This window comes from Hypanus sabinus, chromosome 6 (genome assembly GCF_030144855.1).
Source record: "Hypanus sabinus isolate sHypSab1 chromosome 6, sHypSab1.hap1, whole genome shotgun sequence".
Taxonomy (NCBI): Eukaryota; Metazoa; Chordata; class Chondrichthyes; order Myliobatiformes; family Dasyatidae; genus Hypanus; species Hypanus sabinus.
The window spans coordinates 62,555,206-62,582,465 of NC_082711.1; the positions used below are offsets into that span (position 1 = coordinate 62,555,206).

The 27,260-nt window shown below is 41.1% G+C and overlaps 1 protein-coding gene across 17 annotated transcripts in view; it reads right to left on the bottom strand.

Moving 5' to 3' along the window:
* Nucleotides 1-27,260, bottom strand: part of LOC132395525 (transcription termination factor 1, mitochondrial) — a 170,228-nt gene that overhangs the window by 69,361 nt on the left and 73,607 nt on the right. For 5 of the 17 annotated variants that reach the window (XR_009512640.1, XR_009512643.1, XR_009512641.1 and 2 more), the window contains exon 1: nt 3,475-5,015. Coding sequence is in view for 12 of the 17 variants with exons in the window: in XM_059972274.1 (XP_059828257.1) it covers nt 1,591-2,739 (1,149 nt within the window). In the remaining 5 variants the exon portion in view is untranslated. Of the gene's footprint in view, nt 1-1,527; nt 5,016-19,163; nt 22,672-27,260 lie in introns of those variants that run through there. The other 12 variants (XM_059972274.1, XM_059972280.1, XM_059972278.1 and 9 more) reach the window with 12 other exon arrangements.

Consider the following 27,260-nt stretch of genomic DNA (forward strand, 5'->3'; position numbering starts at 1 on the left):
ATGGGAAGTATCACGGACATAGGTGGGAAGGGATTGAACAAGGGGAGATAAAGCAGTCGAGATAGGCAGAAATGAGTTCAGTGGGGCAGGAGCAAGCAGAGACAATGGGTCTGCCTGGACTGACAGGTTTGTGAATCTTAGGTAGCAGGTAGAAACGGGAAGTGCGGGGTGTGGGAACAATAAGTTTGGTGGCCGTGGATGGGAGATCTCCCGAGCTGATGAGATCGGAAATGGTTTGGGAGACAATGGACTGGTTGTCCCTAGTGGGGTCATGGTTCAGGGGTAGATAAGAGGAGGTGTCAGCGAGTTGTCGTCATGCCTCCGCTATGTACAGGTTGGTGCGTCAGACGACAACAGCACCCCCCTTATCAGCGGGTTTAATGGTAAGGTTGGGATTGTTGCGGAGGGAATAGAGAGCAGAGCATTCAGACCAACCACATCTTCCCCTCCCCCCCCCCCCCCCCCACTCTCGGCTTTCCGCAGGGATCGCTCCCTACGCGACTCACTTGTCCGTTCATCCCCCCCATCCCTCCCCACCGACCTCCCTCCGGGCACTCAGCCCTGCAAACGGAAGAAGTGCTACACCTGCCCCCACACTTCTTCCCTCACCACCATCCCAGGCCCCAGACAGTCCTTTTAGGTGAGACACCACTTCACCTGCGAGTCAACTGAGGTGATATACTGTATCCGGTGCTCCCGATGTGGCCATTTATACACTGGGGAGACCCCCTGCAGACTGGGAGACCATTTCGCCGAACACCGGCGCTCGGTCCTCCAGCAGTGGCGGGATCTCCCTGTGGCCACACACTTCAGTTCCCCAGACCACTCCCACTCCGACATGTCTGTCCATGGCCTCCTCTACCGTCAAGATGAGGCCACACGCAGGTCGATGGAGCAGTACCTTATCTCCCACCTAGGTAGCCTCCTACCTGCCAGCATGAACATTCAACTCACAGACCTCCATTGATACCCCTGCCCCCCCCCCCCTTACCATATCCCTATCTATAATTTTAGTCTGGTTTTCTTTCTCTTTTTTCCCCCCTCACTATAATCTCTCCTCCCAGCCCTACCTTTCTTTTTCTTTTACTTCCCATAATTCTCCACCTTCCCCCAGCCCATTTCCCTCCAGCCTATCACTTCCCAGCTCTCTACTTCATTCCTCCCTCCACTTCTTATCCCCCCTCAACCATCCCATGATACTTCACTCCTGATGAAGGGTTTCGGCCCGAAATGTCGTCACTACCTCCTCCCACAGATGCTGTCTGGCCTGCTGAGTTCTGCCAGCATTTTGTGTTTTTTATTTGGCTGTAAAATAATGTTCAGTTCATAGTAAGAATTCTTGAACAATTTCACAAATTCATGGTTATTTCAATACGGATATGAAAGTGCAAAGCAACTGCTACTGATTATTGGAATCTTTACTTTTGACATCAGCTTACAAATGAGTATTAATGCAAAATATGTATACTTTTTATTTCTACAGCACCCAGCACTTCATATGTACAATAAAAAAACTGAAGAGCCAAATTAGTTTTAAAAATAACTCTTTAGGATTTATTGAATAAGACACAACAAGGCAGAGGATCAAATCTATTCCACTGTATTTAACTTCTTTAATTTTGCTTCAAATCGTCTTCTACTAGAATCCAAAATTGTAATTCCATGTTTTCTAAAGTCATATCCAACTCTTTCCAGTTCCTCTATGCGGTTTTTCAAATTCTCTGCACTGAATTCCAATACTCTGGGCTTCTTTAATAGCTGCTTAATATTAATTTCCTTTTGCAGGAGACAATCTATTTTGTTGGAAACTTTTGAAAAGGAAGCATAAAATGCTGGTGGATAGTCCATGAAAAATTTCTTCACTTCTTCAGTTGTGCACCCCAAGGACTGTAACTGTTCTGCTATATTCATGAAATTTCTTTTCATGCAGTCACTGGAAAGGTCCAAAACCTCAGCACCATCCCCATGAAATAGTTTTATGAGTTCACTATTGCTTAGTTTAAGTGCCCCTGTGAAAAAATCTACATTTGTTTTTATTCGTTTAATGCTTCTAATAAGTATATAGGCATTTTTAGCGATCATCCGTTTCACAAATTCACGTGGATTCTCATGACCCAAACTAACAGCGAGATCTTGCAGAAATATTACCATCTGTTTGTTTAGTTCCAAGCTGTTTGAAAATGTTCGTGGAGCAGTAGTCAATATCCGATGCAAATCATTTGTCACCAAACCAAGAGAGCAAAGAAAGTAGATATTTTTTTCAAGATTTTCATTATCACTTGAACGAAAATATGATTCTGGAGAACGCTGAATGATACTTATGACCTCAGAATCAGTCTTAAAAATGCTTCGCCATAATTGCCATCTTTCTTCAAGGTGGGTAAAGGAACGTGTAATGGCTCGAGGGTATCTTGAAATAATACTGGCAATGGCTTTATTATTGGCACCTTTATTTCTCAAGAATTCTGCAAGACATTTTTCATTTGTAACCACTTTTCTGAACACTCCTGGCTGTCTCTTCTTGGCCATCTTAATATCCACACCCATAACAGTCAAGTTGTTTATTAACACTCCATTTTCTGGTTTTTGGTTTATCTCAGTTGAACAATGACGATGGGAAGTGTTGAATCTCAGATGGGTTATCTTCAAAAGTGCAACAGGGAAAAAATTTGGAAAAAAAGAAAATTTTGTTCCGCCAGTGTACATGTGCATCAACCGTGTTGCCACTGTACTTAACATATTTCTCTAATATTGTGCCTGATACACCATCTGGTTACAATCTTTCAAACCTATATATGGAGGAAAGGAAAAGTAATTGTGCCAGTAATAAAGAAATGAAAGAAAATGTATAACCTTAAGTTTCTTAAATATTTACAAGCAACTGTAATAGCCATTTACTTTTCTGTTAGCAAATGCCATTACTTACAACATTTTGAAATTCTACAACCATTTGTGAACTGATAAGTATGAACTACTTTTCCAAACATGCTTTAGGAATACAGTTACCTTACTACCTATAATTGGCAGACTACCTTTGCAATTTGACTGACAAGGACAAGCTGGGCGGCAGGGCTTGTCTCGGAGCTATTTTAAAATTTATCGAAGGTTTAACAAGGCACCATCAGGCAATCAAATGGAAACACATCCAAAATTTTGACATACTAGTGACAATTTTTAGTGTTTTCTTTACCGTGGTGTGTTTTTTTGTCACAACTGCAGAAAGAGTCAGGTTACAACCACAGTTTTTGACAGAGCTAGGGTGGAGAGCAAAGAAGAGAGAGGCAAAGTAGTGCCTGGTGCAAGGTATGACAGATTGACTAGTGGCAGGTAAAATAATGAAAAACAAGGGCAGGAATCAAGGAACAGTAAGTCTTTTTGCCACCAACTTTATAGAATCCCCAACCCATAATTACTCAAAATAGGACTTACTCGCCCCTACCACCTCCCCAGCCCACCAAACAATTTCATTCCCACCTTTGTGTTTCACATTTGGCCCACTCAGCCAGCTCAAAACTGGAGTGAAAGCAAGTCATCCACGATCTGGAGGAGCTCCCTAGGTTCAAATTTTACAGACATTTTACCCTTTCAAAGGAGAAACGGTGGGCTGCATCTGAAATATAGTCTAAAGAAAGAGAGAGAAAACAAAACCTTTGTCTGATTAAGCAGAGGACATTCATTTACACAAATCCGTTATCTTCTTTATCCTCACCAAGAAAGCATAAATAGTAACACTAACCGCGACAAAGATTTATTTCATCGCACAGATAGTAGTACAAGATTGTACCCTACTTTGCTTGCTAACAGCGCCTACCGACTGCAGAGAGACCCAGCTGGGAAGGCAGCACATGAGAAGTCAGCGGCTTCCGGGAACCGCTCGCTAGGGATCCCGGGAAGGACTGCGGAACCACGTGAACCCGGTGGACACCTGACACAGTCCAACTAAAGTAAACCCAGGCGATACCTGCAAATGTGTTTACTGCACCTGTAACGTAATGTAAATGTAGATACCATTCCAGTAAGATGAGTGTTTAATAGAGCGTGTTTTTTTTTGGTTAAATATGAAATGGCAAGAAAATGCTGCAGGTCTGTTGCACAGGCTACCCAACAATCATACGCAGAAATAAAAGGACGTTTTGAAAATTAAGACCTTCAGAAAGAATAAATGAAGAATTTAAATTGGTGACACAAAAGACTGCAGAAGTTTAGGGTGACAAACAGATTGCCGAAGTGATTGTCCGTAGCAGGAGGAGGCGTAACGTAAAGATTTTACTTCTCGTGTGTGAAGGGTGTAAAAAAAAGTCAATTCAAGAGTGACGAAGTTCTACGAGAGTTCAGGGAGCTAATTTAAACGGTGGGACCTCAGAACTAATATCCGTGCCACGTGCCCGTGAGGCTAGAAATCGGAAGGTTTTACAGTTTTAACCCGTGGCTAAGGAGTTGGTGTAGGTCGGGAGAAAGGACATAAGATTTGTGGATCATTGGGCTATCTTCCAGGGAAGCTGGGACCTGTACAGAAAAGACGTTTCCACCTAATATCCTAGGGCGAAGGTTTGTCAGTGCTGCACGATGGGGTTTAAACTAGAGTTGCAGGGGGATGGGAACCAGAGTGCCAAGACAATTAGTGGAGAAGTTGTGGAGACATGTTGTTATTCCTCAGTCGAGGTCAGGTATCAAAAGGTTGAGTACGGTTTGATTAATGTCATGAGCTGCGTACATTTCAATGCAAGAAGTTTCGTAGGAAAGGCAGATGAAGTCAGCATAGATCAACACTTGGTACTGTATTATGATATTGCAGCCATTAGTGTGACTTGTTTGTGGTGGGGGCAGAGGAGGCTGCACTGGCAGCTCAATATTCTGGGGCTCCATTGTTTTAGGTGCTACAGAGTGGAAGGGATTAAAGGAGGAGGGGTGAAGTCAGGGAAAATGTCACGGTAATGCTCAGTCAGGACAGACTGGGGAACTCATCTAGTGAGGCATTATGGATGGAGCTGTGAAACAAAAAACGTTTGACCACATTAATGGGGATATATTAGAGATCACCCAAGAGTCCGAGGGATTTAGAGAAACAAATTTGCAGTGAGATCGAAAAACAAAGGGTGTCATATAAAACACAGAAAATGCTGGAGGAACTCAGCAGGCCAGGCAGCATGTGTAGAAAAGGGTAAATAGTCGACGTATTGGGCCAAGACGCTTCATCGGTGCTGGGGAAAAAAGATGCAAAAGTAGAGCAAGTAGATGGGGGAGTAGTGAGGAAGAAGTACAAGGTGGTAGATGATAGGTGAAACCAGGAGAGGGGGAGGGGTGAAGTAAAAAGCTGAGAAGTTGACTGGTGAAAGGGATAAGAGGCTGGAGAAGGGGATAACTGATAAGAAAGGACAGAAGACCATGGAAAAAAGAGAAGGGGGAGGTGATGGGTAGGGAAGGAGATACGGTGGGAATAGTGGGGAGGGGAGGGGGGGGTCAAGTACCAGAAGTTTGAGAAATTAATGTTCATGCCATCTGGTTGGAGGCTACCCAGTTGGAATACAAGGTATTGTTTTTCCAACTTGAGTGTGGCCTCATCATGGCAGTAGAGGAGACCATAGACTAACGTCTATATGGGAATATATATCAGAATGGGAAGTAGAATTGAAATGGGTAGCCACCAGGCCCACTTTTTCTGGCGGGTCACTTATTTAGTCCTGATGAAGGGGTTCAGCCTACCCTGAAATAGTTTAAATCTTCCTTTTGAGAGTTCAGTGAAACCCTCTCTCACTGCTCCCTGTCTGTGAACACTGCTGCCCTCCAACTCTTTGTCCATGTGCACCTTCTTTACCAGTCCTTTATCTCTTTCACCAATCAACTACCCAGCTCTTTACTCCACCCCTCCCTCTCTCCCAGTTTCACCTATCACACACTACCTTCTACTTCTTCCTTCCCCCCCCCCCACCCCATTTTCTTGCTCTAACTTCTCATCCTTTTTTCCAGTCCTGATGAAGGGTCTCAGCTAGAAATATCGACTCTTTACTCTTTTCCATAGATGCTGCCTGGCCTGCTGAGTTCCTCATGTATTTTGTGTAGGTTGCTTGGATTTCCAGCATCTGCAGACTTTCTTGTTTCAAGTTATAGTGGGTGATTTCAACTTTTCACATATTGACTAGGGCTAGATGGGATAGAGCTTGTCAAACGTGTTCAGGAAAGTTTGCTTCATCAATGCATTGATTAATGAGAGAGCATGTGATACTTGATCTGCTATTAGGGAATGAGAGAGGGCAAGTGACAGAAGTTTATGTAGGGGAACTCTTTGCATCTATAAATCATTAACCCCTTAGCATCAAAGTAAATGTGCAAAGTGATAGGTCTGGTCAGCAGGTTGAGATTCTAAATTAGAGAATGGCCAATTTCGATGGTATCAGAAAGGATCTAGCAAATATGGATTGGGACAGACTTTATTCTAAGGAAAGTGTACTTGAAAAGTGGGAGGACTTCAAAAGTGAAATTTTGAGAGTACAAAGCTTTTATGTAACTGTCAGAATAAAAGGTAAAGATTACAGGTGAAAGGAACTACGGTTGTCAAGAGAAATTGAAGCCCTGATTAAGAAAAAAAAGATGCATAGCAGGTTTAGGCAGGTAGGAGCAAATGAGGTGTTTGGAATATAAGAAATGCAAGAGAACACAAGAAAGAAATCAGGAGGGCTAAAAGAAGGCAAGAGGTTACCCTAACAGACAAGGTAAAGGTGAATCCTAAGAGATTCTACAGATATGTTAAGAACAAAAGAATTGCAAGAGCCAAAGTTTGTCCTCCAGAAGAGCAGAATGGTAATCCATCAAAATGGAGTAAAAAGAGATGGAGAACTATTGTTTAGCACCTGTATTTACTCAGGAGACAGACACAGAGTCTATTGAAGTGAGGCAAAGTGGCATCAACTTCATGGATCCTATTCAGATTACAGAGGAAGAGGTGTTTGCTGTCCTGAGGCAAATTAGAGTGGATAAATTCCCAGGGTCTGACAAGGTGTTCCCTTGGACCCTACAGGAGGCGAGTACAGAAATTGCTGGGGCCCTGGCAGAAATAGTTAAATCATCCTTAGCAACAGGTGAGGTACCAGAGGATTGGAGGACTGAACAATGTTGCTCCACTGTTTAAGAAAGGCTCCAAAAATAAACCAGGAACTTACAGGCTGGTGAGCCTATCAGTAATGGGAAAGTTATTGGAAGGTATTGGAAGGGACTGGATATATGATTATTTGGATAGACATGGACTGATAAAGCAGTCAGCATGGTTTAGTGCGTAGTAAGCCATGTCTAGCCAATCTTACAGTGTTTTCAAGGAAGTTACCAGGAAAGTTGATGAAAACAAGGCAGTAGATGTTGTCTACTATAGATTTTAACAAGGCATTTGACAAGGACCCACATGGGAGGTTGGTCAAGAAGGTTCAGTCGTTCGATATTCAAGATGAGGTAGTAAATTGGATTAGACACTGGCTTTGTGGGAGAAGCTGGAGAGTAGTAGTAGATGGTTGGTTCTCTGACTGGAGGCCTGTGAGTAATGAAGTGCTACAGGGATTGGTGCTGATGCTGTTGTCGTTTGGCATCAATATCAATGACCTGGATGATAATGTAGTTAACTGCATTGGCAGATGACACCAGGATTGTGGGTATAGTGGACAGTGAGGAAGACTATCAGGACTTGCAGTGGGATCTGGACCAGCTGGAAAAATGGGCTGAAAAATGGCAGATGGAATTAAATGCTGACAAGTGAGAGATGGTTCACTTCATTAGAACTACTAATGGTAGGTGTTACACAGTAGGACACTGAGGAGTGCGGTAGAACAAAGGGACATGGGAATACAGGTCCATAAATCATTGAAATTGGTAATACAGGTAGATAGGGTCATAAAGAAAGCTTTTGGCACATTGGTCTTCATAAACCCAAGTATTGTGTACAGGAGATGGGCTGTTATGTTGAAGTTACATAAGACATTGGTGAAACCTAACTTGCAGTGTTGAGTGCAGTTTGGTTTCTTTATCTAAGAAAGAGTATTTTTGATATGTAAGATGTGCAGTGAAGATTCACTACTTGGATTCCAAGAATACAAGACTTGCTGTATGAGAAGAATTTAGATAGACTGGTCTTTTGTTCTCCAGATGAAAAATAATAAGGGACAGATCTTATTTAAACAGAATTTAGTTTCCTTGGCTCACATTTCTTCAAGCATCCGGTCACTTCCACCTAAAGTCAGAATTAACATATTTCCCACAACTAAAGCCAAGACATCATATTAAAATATGCAGTTGTAGGTTTAAAATTTGATCAGTCTTAATAGTCTCTTTTAAATTGGAGTTCAATTTTTTAAATAAATATGAGCCAGAGAGTAGTAGTAGATAAGCATAAGAATTAGGAGCAGTACAGCCTTTGAGCTGCTGTGCCAGATATCAAGATCTCCCAACTCAATGCCAGTTTTCTTTACAATCCCCATATTCCTCAGTTCCTATAAACCTTAAGAAATCTATCAATCTCTTTGCTTAATAAACCCGGCAACTAAGGCTTTGTAGTACTCCAGGATGGAGTATTCCAAAGTTTTCCTTACCTCTGCATTAAGAATTTCTCTCCATCATATCCTTATTTTGACACTGTGATCCCTGGGGCTCTGTCCTTCTCAGCTTGGGGAAATAAACTCCCTACAGGTTTGTTAAGCAAGCCCTCTAAAAATTATGTTTAAATAAGATCTTTCCCTTATTATTTTACATCTGGAGAACGAAAGACCAGTCTATCTAAATGCACTTTAAAGAAAAGATAAAGAAACCAAGCTGTACACAATAGTCAAGGTACAGATTTTATCCTTACCTTCATTAGTTATTGTGTGTAATGTGTGTTATGTGTATTACTGTGCTTTACAACCTGGTTCAGAGAAACATCTGGTCTCTCTATACTTTATATGGTTATCTACGTATATACATGTACATAGTTCAATGAAAATAAACTTGACTTGACTTTTTACCAAGGCCTCAGACAGGTGCAGTGACATCTTTGCTCATGAACTCAAATCCACTTGTAATAAATGCTCACATACAATTTAGCTGCCCGAGGAGACCTGCACCTTGGTCATCTCTAAGGTTGAAGTACACAGGTGTTTCCAATAAGTGGACAGTCGCAAGGCTGCAGAACTGGATGGCATCCCAGGACGGGTACTCAGAGTGTGAGCAAAACAACTGGCAGGTGTGTTTACAAATCTCTCCCTTTCCAGTGTAGAGTGAGTGCCCTCCTGCTTCAAAACATCCACTATTGTCCTTGTACCTAAAAAGTCCAAGGTAAAATGTCTGAACAACTGGCATCCTGTCGCACTCACCTCAATAATAAGCAAATGCTTTGAGAGGCTGGTCAAGGACTACATCTGCAGCTTGCTACCACCCACACTGGACCCCCTACAGTTCGCCTACCAACACAACCAATCGATAGATGATGCAATAGCCACAGCTCTACACACCGTCCTCACACATCTGGAGAAAAAGGATGTTTATGTGAGAGTGCTGCTCTTGGACTACAGTTTGGCATTCAACACCATAATTCCCTCCAGGCTCGACAAGAAGCTCACAGACCTCAGCCTGGAGTTCCTGTCAGATCGCCAACACTTGGTTAAGAGTGTTACTTGGGCTCTTTCACCTCTGCTCCTCTGACCCTCAACACAGGTGCCCCTCAGGGCTGAGTCCTAAGGCACTTTCTTTATACTTTGTATACCCTTGACTGTTGCCACCCACAGCACTAATCTGCTAATTAAATTTGCTGATGATACTACATTGATTGACCTAATCTCAAATAATAATGAGGCAGCTACAGAGAAGGAGCTGCTTGTGAACTATAGGAGGAATGGAGACAGGCTAACCCCCATTGACATCAGTGGCTCTGGGGTAGAGAGGGTGAACAGCTTTAAGTTCCTTGGCATAAGCATCACCGAGGATCTCTTTCTTTCTTTCTTTCTAAATCTTTTTATTAATATTAATAATATGGACAGAATACAGATGATATATTGATAAAGGAATTACCAACATACACATTCCATTACATATGAAAAAAAAACATACATAATAGTTACAATATAAATGAGTTTACCAAGACATAAGCCATAAGATATATGTATGGACATAGTAAATCTAAATATTTCATAATGTATAATATAAAAAAAACAAAAAAAAGAAAGAAAAAAAACAAAAAAAAAATTTATATAATGCAGAACTAACTAATCTAATCTAATAACTATAGCTAATAAGTAATATAAAAGAAAAAAAACAAACAAAAGAGAAGGAAAAAAAAAGTGGGCTGTTTATAATATCTCACAAAAATAAGTATTCATCAACGCCGTCACTTCCGGTCCTCTCAAAATACATAAGCTAAAAGCTGGGAAATCAAATGTACTTGGCAAAGGGTCATATTACATCATATGAAAATGTTGAATAAATGGTCTCCATAACTTTTCAAATTTAATAGAAGTCTCAAAAGTACCACTTCTAATTTTTTCTAAATTTAAACATAACATAGTTTGAGAGAACCAATTAAATACAGTGGGAGGATCAATTTCTTTCCAATTCAACAATATAGATCTTCTAGCCATCAAAGTTAGAAATGCAATCATTCGACGGGCTGAAGAAGATAAATGCTGTGAATCTAACATTGGTAAACCAAAAATTGCGGTAATAGGATGAGGTTGTAAATCAATATTCAAAACCGCAGATATAATATCAAAAATATCTTTCCAATATTTCTCCAAAAATGAACACGACCAAAACATGTGAGTTAAAGACGCAATTTCAGAATGACATCTATCACAAATAGGACTTATATGAGAGTAAAAATGAGCTAATTTATCCTTGGACATATGGGCCCTATGTACAACCTTAAATTGTATTAGTGAATGTTTGGCACATAACGATGATGTATTAACTAATTGAAGAATTCTATCCCAATTCTCACTAGAAATACTAAAACTAAGCTCTCTTTCCCAATCCTGTTTAGTCTTATAAAGGGGCTCTGAACGTATCTTCATAATTATATTATAAAGTTTTGAAATAAGCCCTTTTTGAAAAGGGTCTAATTCAAATAAACTCTCCAAAGTATCTGAAGGCACAAAATTTGGAAACGTAGAGAGTACAGAACTTAAAAAATGTCTAATCTGTAAATATCTAAAAAAATGAAATCTCGGCAAGTTATATCTGTTGGATAATTGTTCAAAAGACATGAAACAATTATCTAAAAATAAATCAGAAAATCTTAGTAATCCCTTAGTTTTCCAAGCTGAATAAGCTTGATCTATAATGGAAGGGTGAAAAAAACAATTAGATACAATAGGACTATTTAAAACGAATTGAGTCAACCCAAAAAATCTCCGAAATTGAAACCATATACGCAATGTATGTTTAACTATCGGGTTGTCAATTCGTTTCGGCAATTTAGAAAGAGCAAAAGGGAGAGAAGTCCCTAAAATAGAACCCAAAGCATAAGCTGATACCGATTTAGTTTCTAAACTCACCCAACAAGGGCCAAAAGATCCACCCCCATCTTTCAACCAGCATAACAAATATCTAATATTAGCTGCCCAATAGTAAAATCTGAAATTAGGTAATGCTAACCCGCCTTCCTTTTTTGTCTTCTGTAAATATGTTTTACCTAACCTGGGATTTTTATACTGCCATATATATGAAGAAATTTTAGAGTCAACATTAGTAAAAAAAGATTTCGGGATAAAAATTGGTATCGCTTGAAAAATATATAAAAACTTAGGTAAAATAACCATCTTAATAGCATTAATCCTGCCTATTAGAGATAGAGACAAAGGTGACCACCTAGTAAACAAACCTTTAATCTGATCAATTAAGGGTAAAAAATTAAATCCAAACAAATCTTTATGGTTCTTTGTGATTTTGATCCCTAAATAAGTAAAAGAGTCATTAACTAATTTAAAGGGTAAATTTCCATAAATTGGGACCCGTTTATTTAATGGAAACAATTCACTTTTATTAAGATTTAACTTATACCCAGAAAACTCACTAAATTGAGCCAATAATGATAAAACTGCTGGAATGGATTTCTCCGGGTTAGAAATGAATAGTAATAAATCATCTGCATACAAAGATAACTTATGAATATCTGTCCCACGATTAATACCCAAAATATCCTGTGATTGTCTGATGGCAATTGCCAAAGGTTCTAAGGCAATGTTAAATAGTAATGGACTAAGAGGACATCCCTGTCTAGTGCCCCGAAATAGGCGAAAAAAGGGATATCTTTGATTATTGGTAACCACTGAGGCTACTGGAGTATGATAAATCAATTTAATCCATGATATAAATATCGGACTAAAATTAAACTTCTCCAACACATTAAATAAGTAAGGCCATTCAACTCTGTCAAATGCTTTCTCCGCATCTAATGAAATCATGCATTCTGAAGTATCATGTGAGGGAGTATAAACAATATTCAACAATCTCCTAATGTTAAAAAAAGAATAACGATTTTTAATAAAGCCAGTTTGATCATCTGAAATAATTTTGGGTAATACCTTCTCCAATCTAGATGCCAGTAACTTAGAAAAAATCTTGGAGTCTACATTCAATAAAGATATAGGTCTATAAGAAGCACAATTAGTAGGGTCTTTATCTTTCTTCAATATTAGAGAAATGGAAGCTCTATAAAAAGATTGTGGCAAATTCCCTAATCTAATGGCCTCCTCAAAAACCTTTACCTAACCAAGGGGAAAGAGTAGCGGAAAAAAATTTAAAAAATTCAACTGTATAACCATCTGGACCCGGTGCTTTCCCAGAATTCATTGAGGAAATAGCCCCTTTAATTTCTACATCCGTAATAGGAGTATCCAATATCAAAAGATCATCAGATGATAACCTTGGAAAATTTAATTTCCCCAGAAAATCAGACATGGTATTATAATCTTGAGGAAATTCAGATTGATACAGGGAGGTATAGAAATCTTGAAATGCCTTATTTATCTCATCATGATTAACTGTCAGATTCCCATTCTGCTGACCAATCTTAGTGATTTGACATTTAACCAGAGCATTCTTCAATTGACTAGCTAACAGTTTACCAGATTTATCACTATGTATATAAAAATCAGATTTAGTTTTCATTAATTGATTTTCAATCGAGGATGTAAGTAATAAACTATGTTCCATTTGAAGTTCAACCCTTTGTTTGTAAAGCTCCTTACTAGGAGCAATCGAATATTTCTTATCAATCTCTTTAATTTTATCAACCAATAAAAGAGTTTCCATCTTGATATGTTTCCTCAAACCAACAGAATAAGAAATAATCTGTCCACGTATATAAGCTTTAAAAGTGTCCCAAAGTGTTCCGTAGGAAATATCATCCGTAGAATTAGTTGAGAAGAAGAAGTCGATCTGCTCCTCCATAAATTTAATAAAGTCAGAGTCTTGCAACAAGGTAGAGTCAAATCGCCATTGTCTAGCATTAAAAGCTGTATCCGTAAATTTCATAGAAAGTAATAACGGAGCGTGATCAGAGATAGCTATAATATCATAGTTACAACCGATTACCAATGGAATAAAACAAGAGTCTACAAAAAAATAATCAATTCTTGAATAAGAGTGATGAACATGTGAGAAAAAAGAAAACTCTTTGTCATTAGAATGCCGAAATCTCCAAACATCAAAAACTCCATTGTCAGTCAAAAAGGAGTTAATACAAGTGGCCGACTTATTAGGTAAAGTCTGAATAGATAAAGATTTATCCATCAGAGGATTTAAACAACAATTAAAGTCACCACCCATTATTAACTTATATTCGTTTAGATTGGGTAAAGAAGTAAATAAAGACTTAAAAAAGTCAGGACAATCCACATTTGGAGCATAAACATTAACCAAAGCAACCTTTTTATTACAAAGTAAACCCGTAATTAACAAAAATCTGCCATTCGGATCCGAAAAAATATCATGTTGAACAAATGAAATAGAGGAGTCAATAAAAATTGAAACTCCTTTTACTTTAGCATTCGAATTTGCATGATACTGTTGACCCCGCCAAAATCTAAAAAAACGAAATTTGTCCTCCCTCCTCACATGAGTTTCTTGTACAAAAATGATATGAGCATTAAGTCTTTGGAATACTTTGAAAATCTTCTTTCGTTTAATTGGATGATTTAAACCATTAGTATTCCAAGACACAAAATTAATGGTCTGAGCCATAATTCTATAATCAACCCTTTGGTATAGAAAGGGTTAACCAACTTATAAACTCATGCACCCGGAAGAGGAACAAAAGTAGTGAGAAGACCCGGAAGTGACGACAACACAGACATATTTGAAGTTCAAAAACAGCCCGAATAAAAAAACTAACACAAACTGGTACAAAAAAAATAGAATTAGAAAACAGACCATCCCCCCACCCCCCGAGAAAAAGAGAAAAAGCCAAAATATGACTTAAAAAGAGAAAAAGTAAGACTAATCCTACCCCCATGTCAGCTGAAGAACACTCCATATAAAAAGGATATATATAAAATCACCCCGTTTCGGTATAGGTAAAAATACGCTGAATAAGGGTGATCAAAGGTTAAAAAAAGTAAAAGTTATGGAGCGAATCCAAAACAGTACTCACTCCATGAGCGTCTCCAGCTGACTGACCGAGGATCTCACGTGGTCTGTACATAACGGGCTGTGTGGTGAAAAAAGCACAGCAGCGCCTCTTTCACCTCAAACGGTTGAAGTTTGGCATGAGTTCCCAAATCCTAAGGACTTTCTACAGGGACACAATTGAGAGCATCACTGCCTGGTATGGGATCTGTACTTCCCTCAATCACAGGACTTTGCAGAGAGTGGTGCAGACAGCCCAGCGCATGTGTAGATGTGAACTTCCCATTATTCAGGACATTTACAGAGACAAGTGCGTAAAAAGGGCCCGAAGGATCACTGGGAACCCAAGTCACCCCAACCACAAACTGTCCAGCTGCTACCATCCAGGAAACAGTACTACAGCATAAAAGCCAGGACCAACAAGAGACTTATAAATAAGGTACGGATGCATGGAGTCGGAGGAAGTGTATTGGCATGGATAGTGGACTGGTTAACCAACAGAAGGTAGAAAGTTGGTATAAATGGGTATTTCTCCGGTTGGCAGTCAGTGGTGAGTGGGGTGCTGCAGGGGGTGGTGCTGGGCCCGCAGCTGTTTACCATTTACATTGACGATTTGGAAGAGGGGACTGAATGTAGCGTAGCAAAGTTTACGGATGACACTAAACTGAGTGGAAAAACAAATTGTACAGAGGATTTGGAGAGTCTCCAGAGGGATATAGATAGGTTAAGTGAGTGGGCCAAGGTCTGGCAGGTGGAATACAACGTTGCTAAATGTGAGATCATCCACTTTGTAAGGAATAATAGAAAAGCAGATTATTATTTTTTTATTAGTTTTTTATACATTTTCTACATAACTTCAGATAAAAAAAAACCCCAGATCAAAATGAAGAACATTGATACAGGGCAAAAATAAGCATACAATAACAATCTGATACAGAGAAAGATAATTGAAAAAGCACCCAAATTGAAGACAAGTAAAATTAGTGTCCTCCCCAAGCCCCACAACACAAACCAAAAAAAAGGAAACTCCAGACCACCCACAACACAATATAGAGAATATAAATCAGGACAATCAAACCCCCAAACTGTGAATACACTTAGCAACAGAAGATATCAATGCCTACTACCAAAAGAAAAAGGAGATGAAAGCAAGGGACCAAAAAAATAACCTTAGTTAGGAGGAAGGTTATGAAAGTACTCAATAAAAGGTCCCCAGACCTTATGGAACTTTAAGTCCGAATTAAGAATTGAATAATGAATTTTTTCAAGGTCCAAACAGGCCATAATATCATTAAGCCATTGAGCATGCATGGGTGGGGCAACATCTCTCCATCTAAGAAGGATTAAACGTCTAGCCAGGAGAGAGGCAAATGATAATATTCAACACTTAGACGAACTCAGACGTAAATCTGTCTCACCCCAGAAACCGAACAGAGCAATTAAAGGGTTTAGTTCTAGGTGGTGATTCAGAATATATGATAACGTTATAAAGACATCTTTCCAAATTTTCTCCAAGCTAGGACATAACCAGTACATATGAATGAGAGAGGCCTCGCCCCTTTTGCATTTATCACAAAGCGGACTGATGTTAGGGTAAAATCGAGATAGTTTAGATTTAGACATATGGGCTCTATGAACAATCTTAAACTGTAAGAGGCAATGGCGAGCACAAAGAGAGGTTGTATTAACCAATTTGAGAATCAAGTCCCAAGTCTCATCAGATAAGGAGGTATTTAAATCCTGCTCCCATGCCATTTTAATTTTATCCACAGGGGCACGTCGTAAAGCTGCTAATTTGTCTTGAATACTTGATATTAAACCTTTACCTAGTGGATTAATGGAAAGAAAAAAGTCCATAACATTTTTCTCAGGCATTTCAGGGAAGTTAGGAATTAAAGGAACAATAAAGTGTCTAATTTGGAGATATCTAAAAAAATGAGCATTGGACATATTGAACTTAGCAGAGAGCTGTTGGAAAGAAGCAAAGCGATTATCAATAAAAAGATCTTCAAAATGTCTAATGCCCTTCCTATACCAATCATGGAATGCTGAGTCATACGTAGTGGGTAGAAAAAGGTGGTTATGTACGACAGGGCTGGAAATGGAAAAACCATGGAAGAAGAGCATTTTATTATTTGAATGGTGAAAGATTGCAGCATGCTGTTGTGCAGAGGGACTTGGGAGTGCTTGTTCATGAATCGTAAAAACTTGGCTTGTAGGTACAACAGGTTATTAAGGCAAACAGAATGTCAGCCTTCATTGCTAGGGAGGTTGAATTCGAGCAGGGAGGTCATGCTGCAACTATACAAGGTACTGGTGAGGCCGCACCTGGAGTACTGTGTGCAGTTTTGGTCTCCATACTTGAGGAAGGATATACTGGCTTTGGAGGCAGTGCAGAGGAGGTTCACCAGGTTGATTCCAGGGATGAAGAGGTTAACCTATGAGGAAAGATTGAGTTCCCTGGGACTATACTGTCTGGAATTCAGAAGAAGGAGAGGGGATCTTATAGAAATATACAAAATTTGGAAAGGGATAGATAAAATAGAAGTAGGAAAGTTGTTTCCATTGGTAGGTGAGACTAGAACTAGGGGACATTGCCTCAAGATTCTGGGGAGAAGATTTAGGATGAAGATGAGGAGGAACTGTTTTTCCCAGTGAGTGGTGAATCTGTGGAATTCTCTGCCCAGGGAAGCAGTTGAGGCTTCTTCATTAAATATATTTAAAATATAGTTAGATAGGGGAATTAAGGGTTATGGGGAAAAGGCAGGTAGATGGAGCTGAGTTTACTGACAGATCAGCCATGATCTTAGTGAATGGCAGAGCAGGCTCGATGGGCCGGATGGCCTACTCCTGCTCCTATTTCTTATGTTCTTAATGTTCAACAGGCTCCAGGACAGCTTCTTCCACCAGGCCATCAAACTGATTAATTCACACTGATCCAATTGTATTTCTATGTTATATTGACTGTCCTACTGTACATACTATTCATTACAAATTACTATAAATTGCACGTTTCACATTTAGACGAAGACATAAAGATTTTTACTCCTCATGTACGTGAGGGATGTAAGTAATAAAGTAAATTCAATTTATTTTTTAATCACCAATTGTAATTGCATGTTGATTTTAGTCACATGATTACAAGTACACCCAAGTCCCTTTAAACATAAAAACTACGCAGTTGCTCATTACATAAAAAATTCTGTATCTCTTTTACACCTCAAAGTGGATGACCTTACATGTTTTCATATATCATATTCCATCTGCCATGTCCTTGCCCTTTCATTCAGATAGCCAATATCACTCCCGAAGACTCATTACATTTATTAACATTTAACATTTATGCACATAAGCCACATCTTCGACTTAATATTCCTTGAATGCGCTCTCAGTTTCATTCAATTAACCTAAGTTGATTTCAGAACATGATACACCACTCCACTTTTAAAATGAATAATTAATACACTGGATTTGTGAATAGACTATATACATGGTCATTTCAAAGATGAAAAGAATACTCTGTATTTAATAATAGTATTCTTTGTGATCTGTTTGATACTCTAATTTTCCCATTGCTTTATCATAAAATCATAAGATATAGGAACAGAAGTGGGCCATTTGACCCATCAACTCAGCCTTGCCATTCAATCATGGGCTGATCTAATTTGTCCAGCCATCCCCACTCCCCTGGCTTCTCCCCATACCCTTTGATGCTCTGGCTAATCAAGAACCTATCTATCTCTGCCTTAAATGCACACAATGACTTGGCCTCCACAGCCACTCGTGGCAATAAATTCCACAGATTTACCATCCTCTGACTAAAGTAATTTCTCCAGATCTCTGTTCTAAACGGACGTCCTTCAATCCTGAAGTTGTGTCCTTTTGTCTTAGACTCCTCTACCATGGGAAATAACTTTGCCATATCTAACCTGTTTAGGCCTTTTAACATTCGGAATGTTTTTATGAGATCCTCCGTCATTCTCCTGAACTCCAGGAATATAGCCCAAGAGCTGTCAGGCGTTCCTCATACGGTAACTCTTTCATTCCTGGAATCATTCTTGTGAATCTTCTCAGAACCCTCTCCAAGGTCTGTATATCCTTTCTAAAATAAGGAGCCCCAAACTGCACACAATACTCCGTGTGGTCTCATGAGTGCCCTATAGATTCTCAACATCACATCCCTGCTCTTATATTCTATACCTCTAGAAATGAATGCCAACATTGCACTTGCCTTCTTCCCCACCAACTCAACCTGGAGATTAACCTTTAGGGTATCTTGCACAAGGACTCCCAAGTCCCTTTGCATCTCTGCATTTTGAATTCTTTCCCCAACTAAATAATAATCTGCCTGTTTATTTCTTCCACCAAAGTGCATGACCATACAATTTCCAACATTCTATTTCATTTATCACTTCTTTGCTCATTCTCCTAAACTATCTAATTCTCTCTACAGGCTCTCTGTTTGCTCAATACTTCCCGCTCCTCCACCTATCTTTATATCATTGGCAAATTTAGCCACAAATCCATTAATCCCATAGTCCAAATCATTGACATACATCGTAAAAAGCAGCAGTCCCAATACCAACCCCTGTGGAACTCCACTGGTAACCGGCAGCCAGGGAGAATAGGACACGTACAACATGCTGGAGGAACTCAGCAGGTCGGGCAGCATCTGTGGAAACAAACAGTCAACGTTTTGGCATGAACATCAAATTCTCCATCTTCTCCATGACCATTGAATTCTAGGATCCCTTTATTCCCATTCTCTGTTTTCTACCTATCAGCCAATGCTCTACCCATGCTAGTAACTCCCTTGTAATACCATGGGCTCTTATCTTGCTAAGCCCCCTCATGTGTCAAAGGCCTTCTGAAAATCCAAGTACACCACATCTACTGCATCTCCTTTGTCTACCCTGCTTCTAATTTCCTCAAAAAATTGCAGTAGGTTAGTCAGACAGGATTTTCCTTTCAGGAAACCACGCTGGCTTTGGCCTATCTTGTCATGTGCCTCCCAGTATTCCATAATCTCATCCTTAACAATCGATTCCAACAAATTCCCAACCACTGATGTCAGGCTACCAGGTCAATAGTTTCCTTTCCATGCTTCCGACCCTTCTTAAATACATTTGCAATTTTTCAGTCATCCAGTCCAATTATGAACTGAAGCTGAAATAACTTGCATTTGCAGGGCCTTGTTTCACACCATGAGGAGTTTGCAAAGCACTGTTGCCATACTTCAAAGTTTTGTTATATATGCAAAGCAGAAGGCAAGTTATAAGCAGCAAGGTCCCAACAACAGCAATGAGAAACCTGACCATTTTTGGCATAGTTAGTTGAAAGATTAATTTAGGCTCAGAACTAGAAAAGCTCTTCATTCAAATTATATCTTTGGAGCTTTTCTACATACCACATAGCAGGTGAGTCCTCATCTAACAGTTTATTTAAAAGATAATATAGTGCCTTGTAAAAGTATTCACATACCCCCCCCCCAGCTCTTTGTTCACATAAGTGAGTATTACAACCAGTGATCCTCATCAATTTTACTGAGAATTTTTATTTGTGAATCATGTGCTCCTTTTTTTTCACAGTAGATTCCATAAAAAGGGGAAAATTGTAAAGCATAAAAAATTAAAAATTCTGAATCTGAAATGTCACTTCAAAAGTATTCATCCTCCTTTACTCAGTACTTTGTTAAACCACCTCTTGCAACCATTGCAGCCAATATTTTTGGATGATAAGTCTCTATTAACTTTGCACAACATGATGGAGCAAGATTTGCCCATTCCTTCTTGCAAAAATGCTGAAGCTATGCCAGGTTAGTTGGGGAGCTGCGGCGGACAGCAATCTTGAGGTGATGCCAGAGACGTTTGATTGGGTAAAGGTCATGACTCTGATTGGGCCACTAAAGGACATCAATTTTCTTCATTTGAAGCCACTCCATTGTTGTTCTGGCAGTGTGCTTTGGGTCATTGTCCTGGTGAAAGAGAAACTTCCTCCCCAGTTTAAGCTTCCTGGCAGAGACTTCCAGGATCACTCTTAATTCATCTTCCCATTACTCGTGACCAGGTTTCCTGTCCTTGCTGCTTTCCATAGATCAGATAGAACTTTATTTATCCTGAAGGAAATTATTGTTGTAAGGTTTTTCAGTCAGAAATATATACTTTAAAATACAAAATGTAAACATTGAGGTATGAAAAAATACAAAATGTACATTAAAAAGTAATAGTGCAAAACACAGATGTGCCATACTTAAGGAGGAGGAGTTGTAGAGTCTTATAGCCACAGGAAGAAAGGATCTTCTGTGGTGTTCAGTGGTGCACCTCAGTGGAATAGGTCTGTTACTAAAGGAGATCCTTTTTTGTCCAATATGTCATGGAGGGGGTAAGGAGGATTGTCAACAATGCTCCATGATTTCTGCTGCATCCTCCTCTCAGACACAACCACGTCACCTCCACTATACAATAGGATGGTGTTCCCTGGCTGATGCAGAGTATTAGATTTACAACAAACATACTTCTTGGTCACAACATTAAGAGGTATCACTTTATTCTCATCCAACCTCAAGACCTTCTTCCACATCTTTACAGTATCTTCTAATTGTCGCTTTGCAAAGTCTTTATGGGCAAGGATATGTCTCTCTTTTTTCTTAGCCAGGGCTTCTTCCTTGCCACTCTTGCATAAACACCCTTTTTGTGCAAGACCTTAGATTGTGGAGCCATGAACTTCATCTCCATTTGCAGCCACTGACTTCTGCATTTCACTCAGAGTGACTGTTGGCATCATAGTAACCTTCCTTACAAGTGCCATTCTCCTCTAGCGATTAAGTTTAGCAGGGTGGCCTGACCTGGGCAGTGTGGATCTGGTTGCTCAATGGGCTGTGCTGAGCCTTGAGGTACTTTCAGTGGCTTTGAGTCTTTCAGTCTTGTACCTGTCCCCAGATTTGTGCTTCTCTTTTATCATTTCCCTGGCTTGTTTTGAATACTCTTTTATCTTCATTTTCATTTGGTCTGTTAAAAATCTACCATACTGTTGGACCTTACAGAGTAAGGGAGTATTTATTCTTACAAATTCATTAAAACAGGTGATCCTCCAATTTTCTACATCAACAAATTGGGTAAGTTGGTAAGATAATATAAAGTATTGTATCTGAGGCATGGTAATTACAAAGATGATGAATACTTTTTCAGCCTCACAATTTTGTTTTTTAATTTTTAGTAAATTATTGACAGGTTTTGGAATTTATCATGATTTGACATGACGTACAATGTTTTGTAGATTACTTCAAAAAATCCTAATTTAGTAAAGTGAGACATTAAAATGTGAAAATAGGGTTTTTTAAAAATTATTTATTGAGATGCAGCGCAGAATAGGCCTTTCTAGCCCTTTGAGCCGTGCCACCCAGTGATCCAATTTAATCCTAGCCTAATTACGGAACATTTTATAACGACTAATCAGTAAATCTTTGGAATGTGGTAGAAAACTGGAGCACCCACAGGAAACGCACATGGTCACAGGGAGATCGTACAAACTCCTTACAGGCAACGCTGGAATCGATCCTGGGTTGTTGGTAATGTAAAGCATTGTGCTAACCACTACACTTCTGTGCCACCACCGTTGTGGGGACTGAATACTTTTTCAAGGCACCGTATCTCCTTGTATTCCTATTCTAGAACTGTACTTCAGCTTCAGTGAGACTTTTGCATTCAAGTGGGAGAATCAAATATAATCCAATAAACTTCTGTTTCAAAATATACTTTCTTCATAAAAAATGATTAAGTATCTGACTGGTGGCATCCGTTAGTCTCGCAAGACCATAGATCTGTGCCAGGAATGGTTTCCAGGGTGCAGGCCTGGGCAGGGTTGTATGGAAGACCGGCAGTTGCCGATGCTGCAAGTCTCCCCTCTCCATGACACTGATGCTGTCCAGAACGAGGTTGAAGAGGACTTGTCCTCTGGATTTGTTCTCAGGGTTTACTCCCAAAGCCTTTCCCATGAGTGGGTATGGCCACAAGGCAGCGAAGGTTTGAAGTCAGAGTTTTCCCTCTCTTAGATGGACTGCTTTCCCAGGCTGACAAGCTCCATCTCCCAAAGTATCTGAAATAGCATTTAAGACAACATTTTCATAACACTCAAGATTCAAAATTGTTTATTGCAATTCATCAGTACACAAATGTAAAGGAGAATGAAATGATTGTACTCCGGATCCAATGCAGCATAAAAAAACACAATACATATAAATACATAAAATTACTTATATAAGTAGACTGATTGTATGTACATAAAGTGGCTCTAGGTACAGGAGTATCTGTACGTAAGATGACTGACAGAAAATAAGTCAAAAGTAGTCCTGGGCCAGAAGTTCCGAATAATCAGTGGGGATATTGCATTTCTTAAAAGAGCCTTTGAATACAGCCTTGAATATTTTCCATTGCCATCCTGTTAATCTCTTCCCTCAGAATTGAGCTTCAGAAATCCAATATCATGCAAACAATATGGCTTGTCTGATATATCTGTTACTGGGGTTTCATTGTTGAGGATGTTGCTTTGGGAAAACATATTTAACCATTCAATGAATTTTTAGTATTTTCTGGCTGGCACATACTGAGGAAGAGGTATTCCAAGATCTAATCTGAGTTCTGGCACTAAACTCATACTATTACCAGGTAACAATTATCGCTGACCTCTGTTACCACTTCGTAATGTACCAGCAGCAAGAGATGACAAATTGAGTAGGGTGTTAATATTAAAACCACTATACTTATTAACATCTATTCAAAAGTATAGAAAATAAAATAAACTACTTTCTTAAACAGAAGTTAACAGTGTTATGTGTCTATAGCTCCCAAACAGTCAAACTTAGAACCCGTTCTTAACAAATCTTACTCAAGCACAGTCTTAAAGTGGCAGTTCAGAGAGTCCCAGTAATTCTCGAAATAGGTGAGAGGAGAGACTTGTGAATTCACAATGCAACAACAAGGCAATCATGACAAATTCCAAAGATTCCACGGCTAGCAAACAAAGAAACTGTTACTGAAGATCCCAGCCAAGGAATACTGTTCCGGAGACCACGACGAGCGATTTCACAAAGTGACTGTTACGAAATCCACACCCATGGATCATACGAAGAACAGACATGTCTCCACAATGTACAGTGTGCCTCTGGGTAAGCATTAGACTTTACCCTTCTCAACTGTGAGCTGTTCCCAGATAGCTGGAAGCCTGCAGTCTTCACTCTCTCTCTCATTCCTTCGACTCTCCTCAACACTTTGACCACATTTCTTTTATACCGTCGGCATACGTCATAAGGTAATGCTCACAGAAACTAAACTGTGGACTCGAAGTAAAATGAAACTGGGGACATGTGACACCTCTTATATGCTTCTGAGTCCTGGATATCTTCAACCTGGATATATTTCAAGGCACTAGAAAAAAAATCACCAACACTGCCTCCTTAGATTAGTGGATATAGTATATTACCAGTGATCTCCAGGTAGGCAAGTCCCAGTTTGGAGGTCTATACAGATGGGAGTCACAGGGGTCAGTGATTCCCCCCCACCCCCAAGGTCATCAGTATTGGAGGACAACGTGAGTCTGGATGTCGAGGCCCAAAGGTCAAAGCCATGATCAGCGACTCCTTGGATTGCGACCTGAGGGTCAAACCTGTGATCAACGAACCCTTGGAAAGTTATCATGCTTTCCCTGTAACAGAATGGGTTTCCTCTGGCTGCCAAGAAATTGCAGTATGTGTGTTAATTGGAGACTCAGGGAGTAAACTGGAAGAGGAAAAAACGGGTGACAACAAGCTTTCACTTCCAGTTGGAGCTCACTGCCTTCTGCGCACGATTTGACCATCAAAACATGGAAGAATCATAATGTACTCCCACAGCCCCTAATGATCATGTGATTTCTGTCCCTGAAGCTAACATGCCAGCAGCCTTCAGGAGGGAGAACCCACATAAAGCATCCAGCCCATATGGAGTACTAAAGTACTAAAGACCTGTGCTGATCAACTGGCTGGAGTGTTCACTGACATCTTTAACCTCTCACTTCGACAGTCTGAGGTTCCCACCTGCTTCAAGCAGGCTTCAATCATACCAGTGCCTAAGAAGAGTGTGGTTACTTACCTCAATGACTGTCATCCAGTAGCACTTACATCTACAGTGGTGAAGTGTTTTGAGAGGTTGATGAGAGGTATTGAAACATATCAATACCTGCCTGAGAAGCGACTTGCATCCGCTACAATATGCCAATCAGAGCAATAGGTCCATAGCAGATGCCATCTCATTGGCTCTTCACCCAACCCTGGAGTAATGTTCCCTCTAATTTGTAATTTAAACTGTGTGCTGTATAAATTCTTTTGAGTGCTCGTTGCAGAAGATTTGGGCATTGCTTTGGAACATCTGGACAACAAAGATGCACACATCAGGACTACAGCTTGGCGTTCAATGCCATCATCCCCTCAAAACTAATCAATAAGCCTCGGTACCCCTTGTTCAATTGGATCTTTGATCTCCTCACTTGTAGACCCCAGTTATTTCAGATTGGCAACAGCATCTCCTCCACAATCTTCATCAGCACAGGTGAATCACAAGGCTGTGTGCTTAGCCCCCTGCTCTACTCACTTTATGACTGTATAGCTAAACAGAGCTCCAATGCCATATTCAAGTTTGTTGACAACACTGCTGCTGTAGGACGAATCAAAGGTGGTGACGAATTAGCATATAGAAGGGAGAGTAAAGAGCTTGCTGAGTGGTGCCTTTACAATAATCTCTTACTCAATGTCAGCAAGACCAAGGAGCTGATATGGACTTCAGGAGGAGGTATCTAGAGTCCATGAACTGGTCCTCATCAGAGGATCAGATCACTTCTCATTGTTACCATCAGGAAGGAGGCCACACACTCAGCAATTCAGAAACAGCTTCATCCCTTCTGCCATCCAATTTCTAAATGGACGTTGAACCCATGAAAACCACCTCACTACTTCTTTTAATTTCTGTTTTTGCACTATTTATTTTAACTATTTAATATACATATGTGGCGACCCATTTCCTGGCGCATCCGAACCGACTCACAATTAGATAGCCTACGGGGGGGTTTGCGAGCACAGAGCTTTGGAGCCTCTGCGCCATGGGGGGCCGGTTGAGGGAGGCTTAAAAGTGAGGCTGAAGTTTTCGAATAAAGTTTTTTTCCTTTGACTGCAGTTACCGACTCCGTGTCGTAATTTTAGCGCTGCGTGTAGCACGCCGCTTCAATTGGTAACCCCGACGGTCCAGACGATTTTTGGACCAGAAATGACCAACGCCGCCTCTGTTCATGTGGTTTCGTTGAAACTGCCGGGTTTCTGGACACAGCGCCCGGACCTATGGTTCCAGCAAGCCGAAGCCCAATTCCACGTTCGCCAGATCACCTCAGAAGACACCCGCTACTACTACGTGGTGAGCTCCCTCGACCAGGACACAGCGGCCCAGGTCGCGGAGTTCGTACAGTCGCCCCCGGCAGACGGCAAGTACACGGAATTCAAAGCCCTGCTCCTCAGGACTTTCGGACCCTCACGGAGTGAGCGGGCTGCCCGTTTACTGCACCTGGATGGCTTGGGCGACAGACCTCCATCGGCTTTAATGAATGAGATGTTGTCTCTGGCCGACGGACACACATGCCTCATGTTTGAGCAGGCATTCCTGGAGCAGCTGCCCGATGACATACGCCTGCTGCTGTCCGACGGGGATTTCAGTGACCCCCGGAAGGTGGCAGCCCGGGCGGACTTGCTGTGGAACGCCAAAAAGGTGAGCGGGGCGTCCATCGCACAGATCACCAGGCCACGCTCCCGGCAGCAAACCAGTCCAGGCCCGGCTGCAGAGCCCGCCAACCCCCGGCCCAAGGAACACTGGTGCTTCTACCACCAGCGGTGGGGCGCAGAAGCCCGCCGTTGTCACCCGCCCTGCAAGTTCCCGGGAAACGCCAGGGCCAGCCGCCGCTGATGGCTACAGTGGCTGGCCATCGGGATAGCCTCCTGTATGTGTGGGATAGAAGGTCGGGACGCCGGTTTTTGTTCGATACTGGGGCTGAGATCAGCGTTTTACCTCCGACGAGTTACGACACCCGCAGCAGGGCACCGGGTCCCCCCCTGAGGGCCGTGAATGGCAGCACAGTAAGGACCTATGGCACCCGTCAGGTGCAGCTACAGTTCGGCTCCAGCCAGTTCACGTGGGACTTCACACTGGCCGCCGTAGCCCAACCGCTTCTGGGTACGGATTTTTTGCGGGCTCACAGCCTACTGGTCGACCTGCCCAGGAAGAGACTGGTACACGCCGAGACCTTTCAGACGTTCTCCCTGGGTGCAGCCCAGTTGCCAGCCCCTCACCTCGGCTCCATCACGCTGTCCGACAACGACTTCACCAGGGTCCTGGCGGAGTTCCCATCGGTTCTGGCACCGCAGTTCACAGCGGCCATGCCCAGGCACGGCGTACAGCACCACATCCCGACCCAGGGACCACCCCTCCACGCCCGCGCTCGGCGGCTTCCCCCGGACAAGCTCCGACTGGCGAAGGAGGAGTTCCAGAGGATGGAGGAATTGGGGATCATCCGGCGGTCCGACAGCCCATGGGCCTCCCCCCTGCACATGGTGCCCAAAGCAACGGGGGGCTGGAGACCGTGCAGCGACTACCGCAGGCTGAACGAGGCTA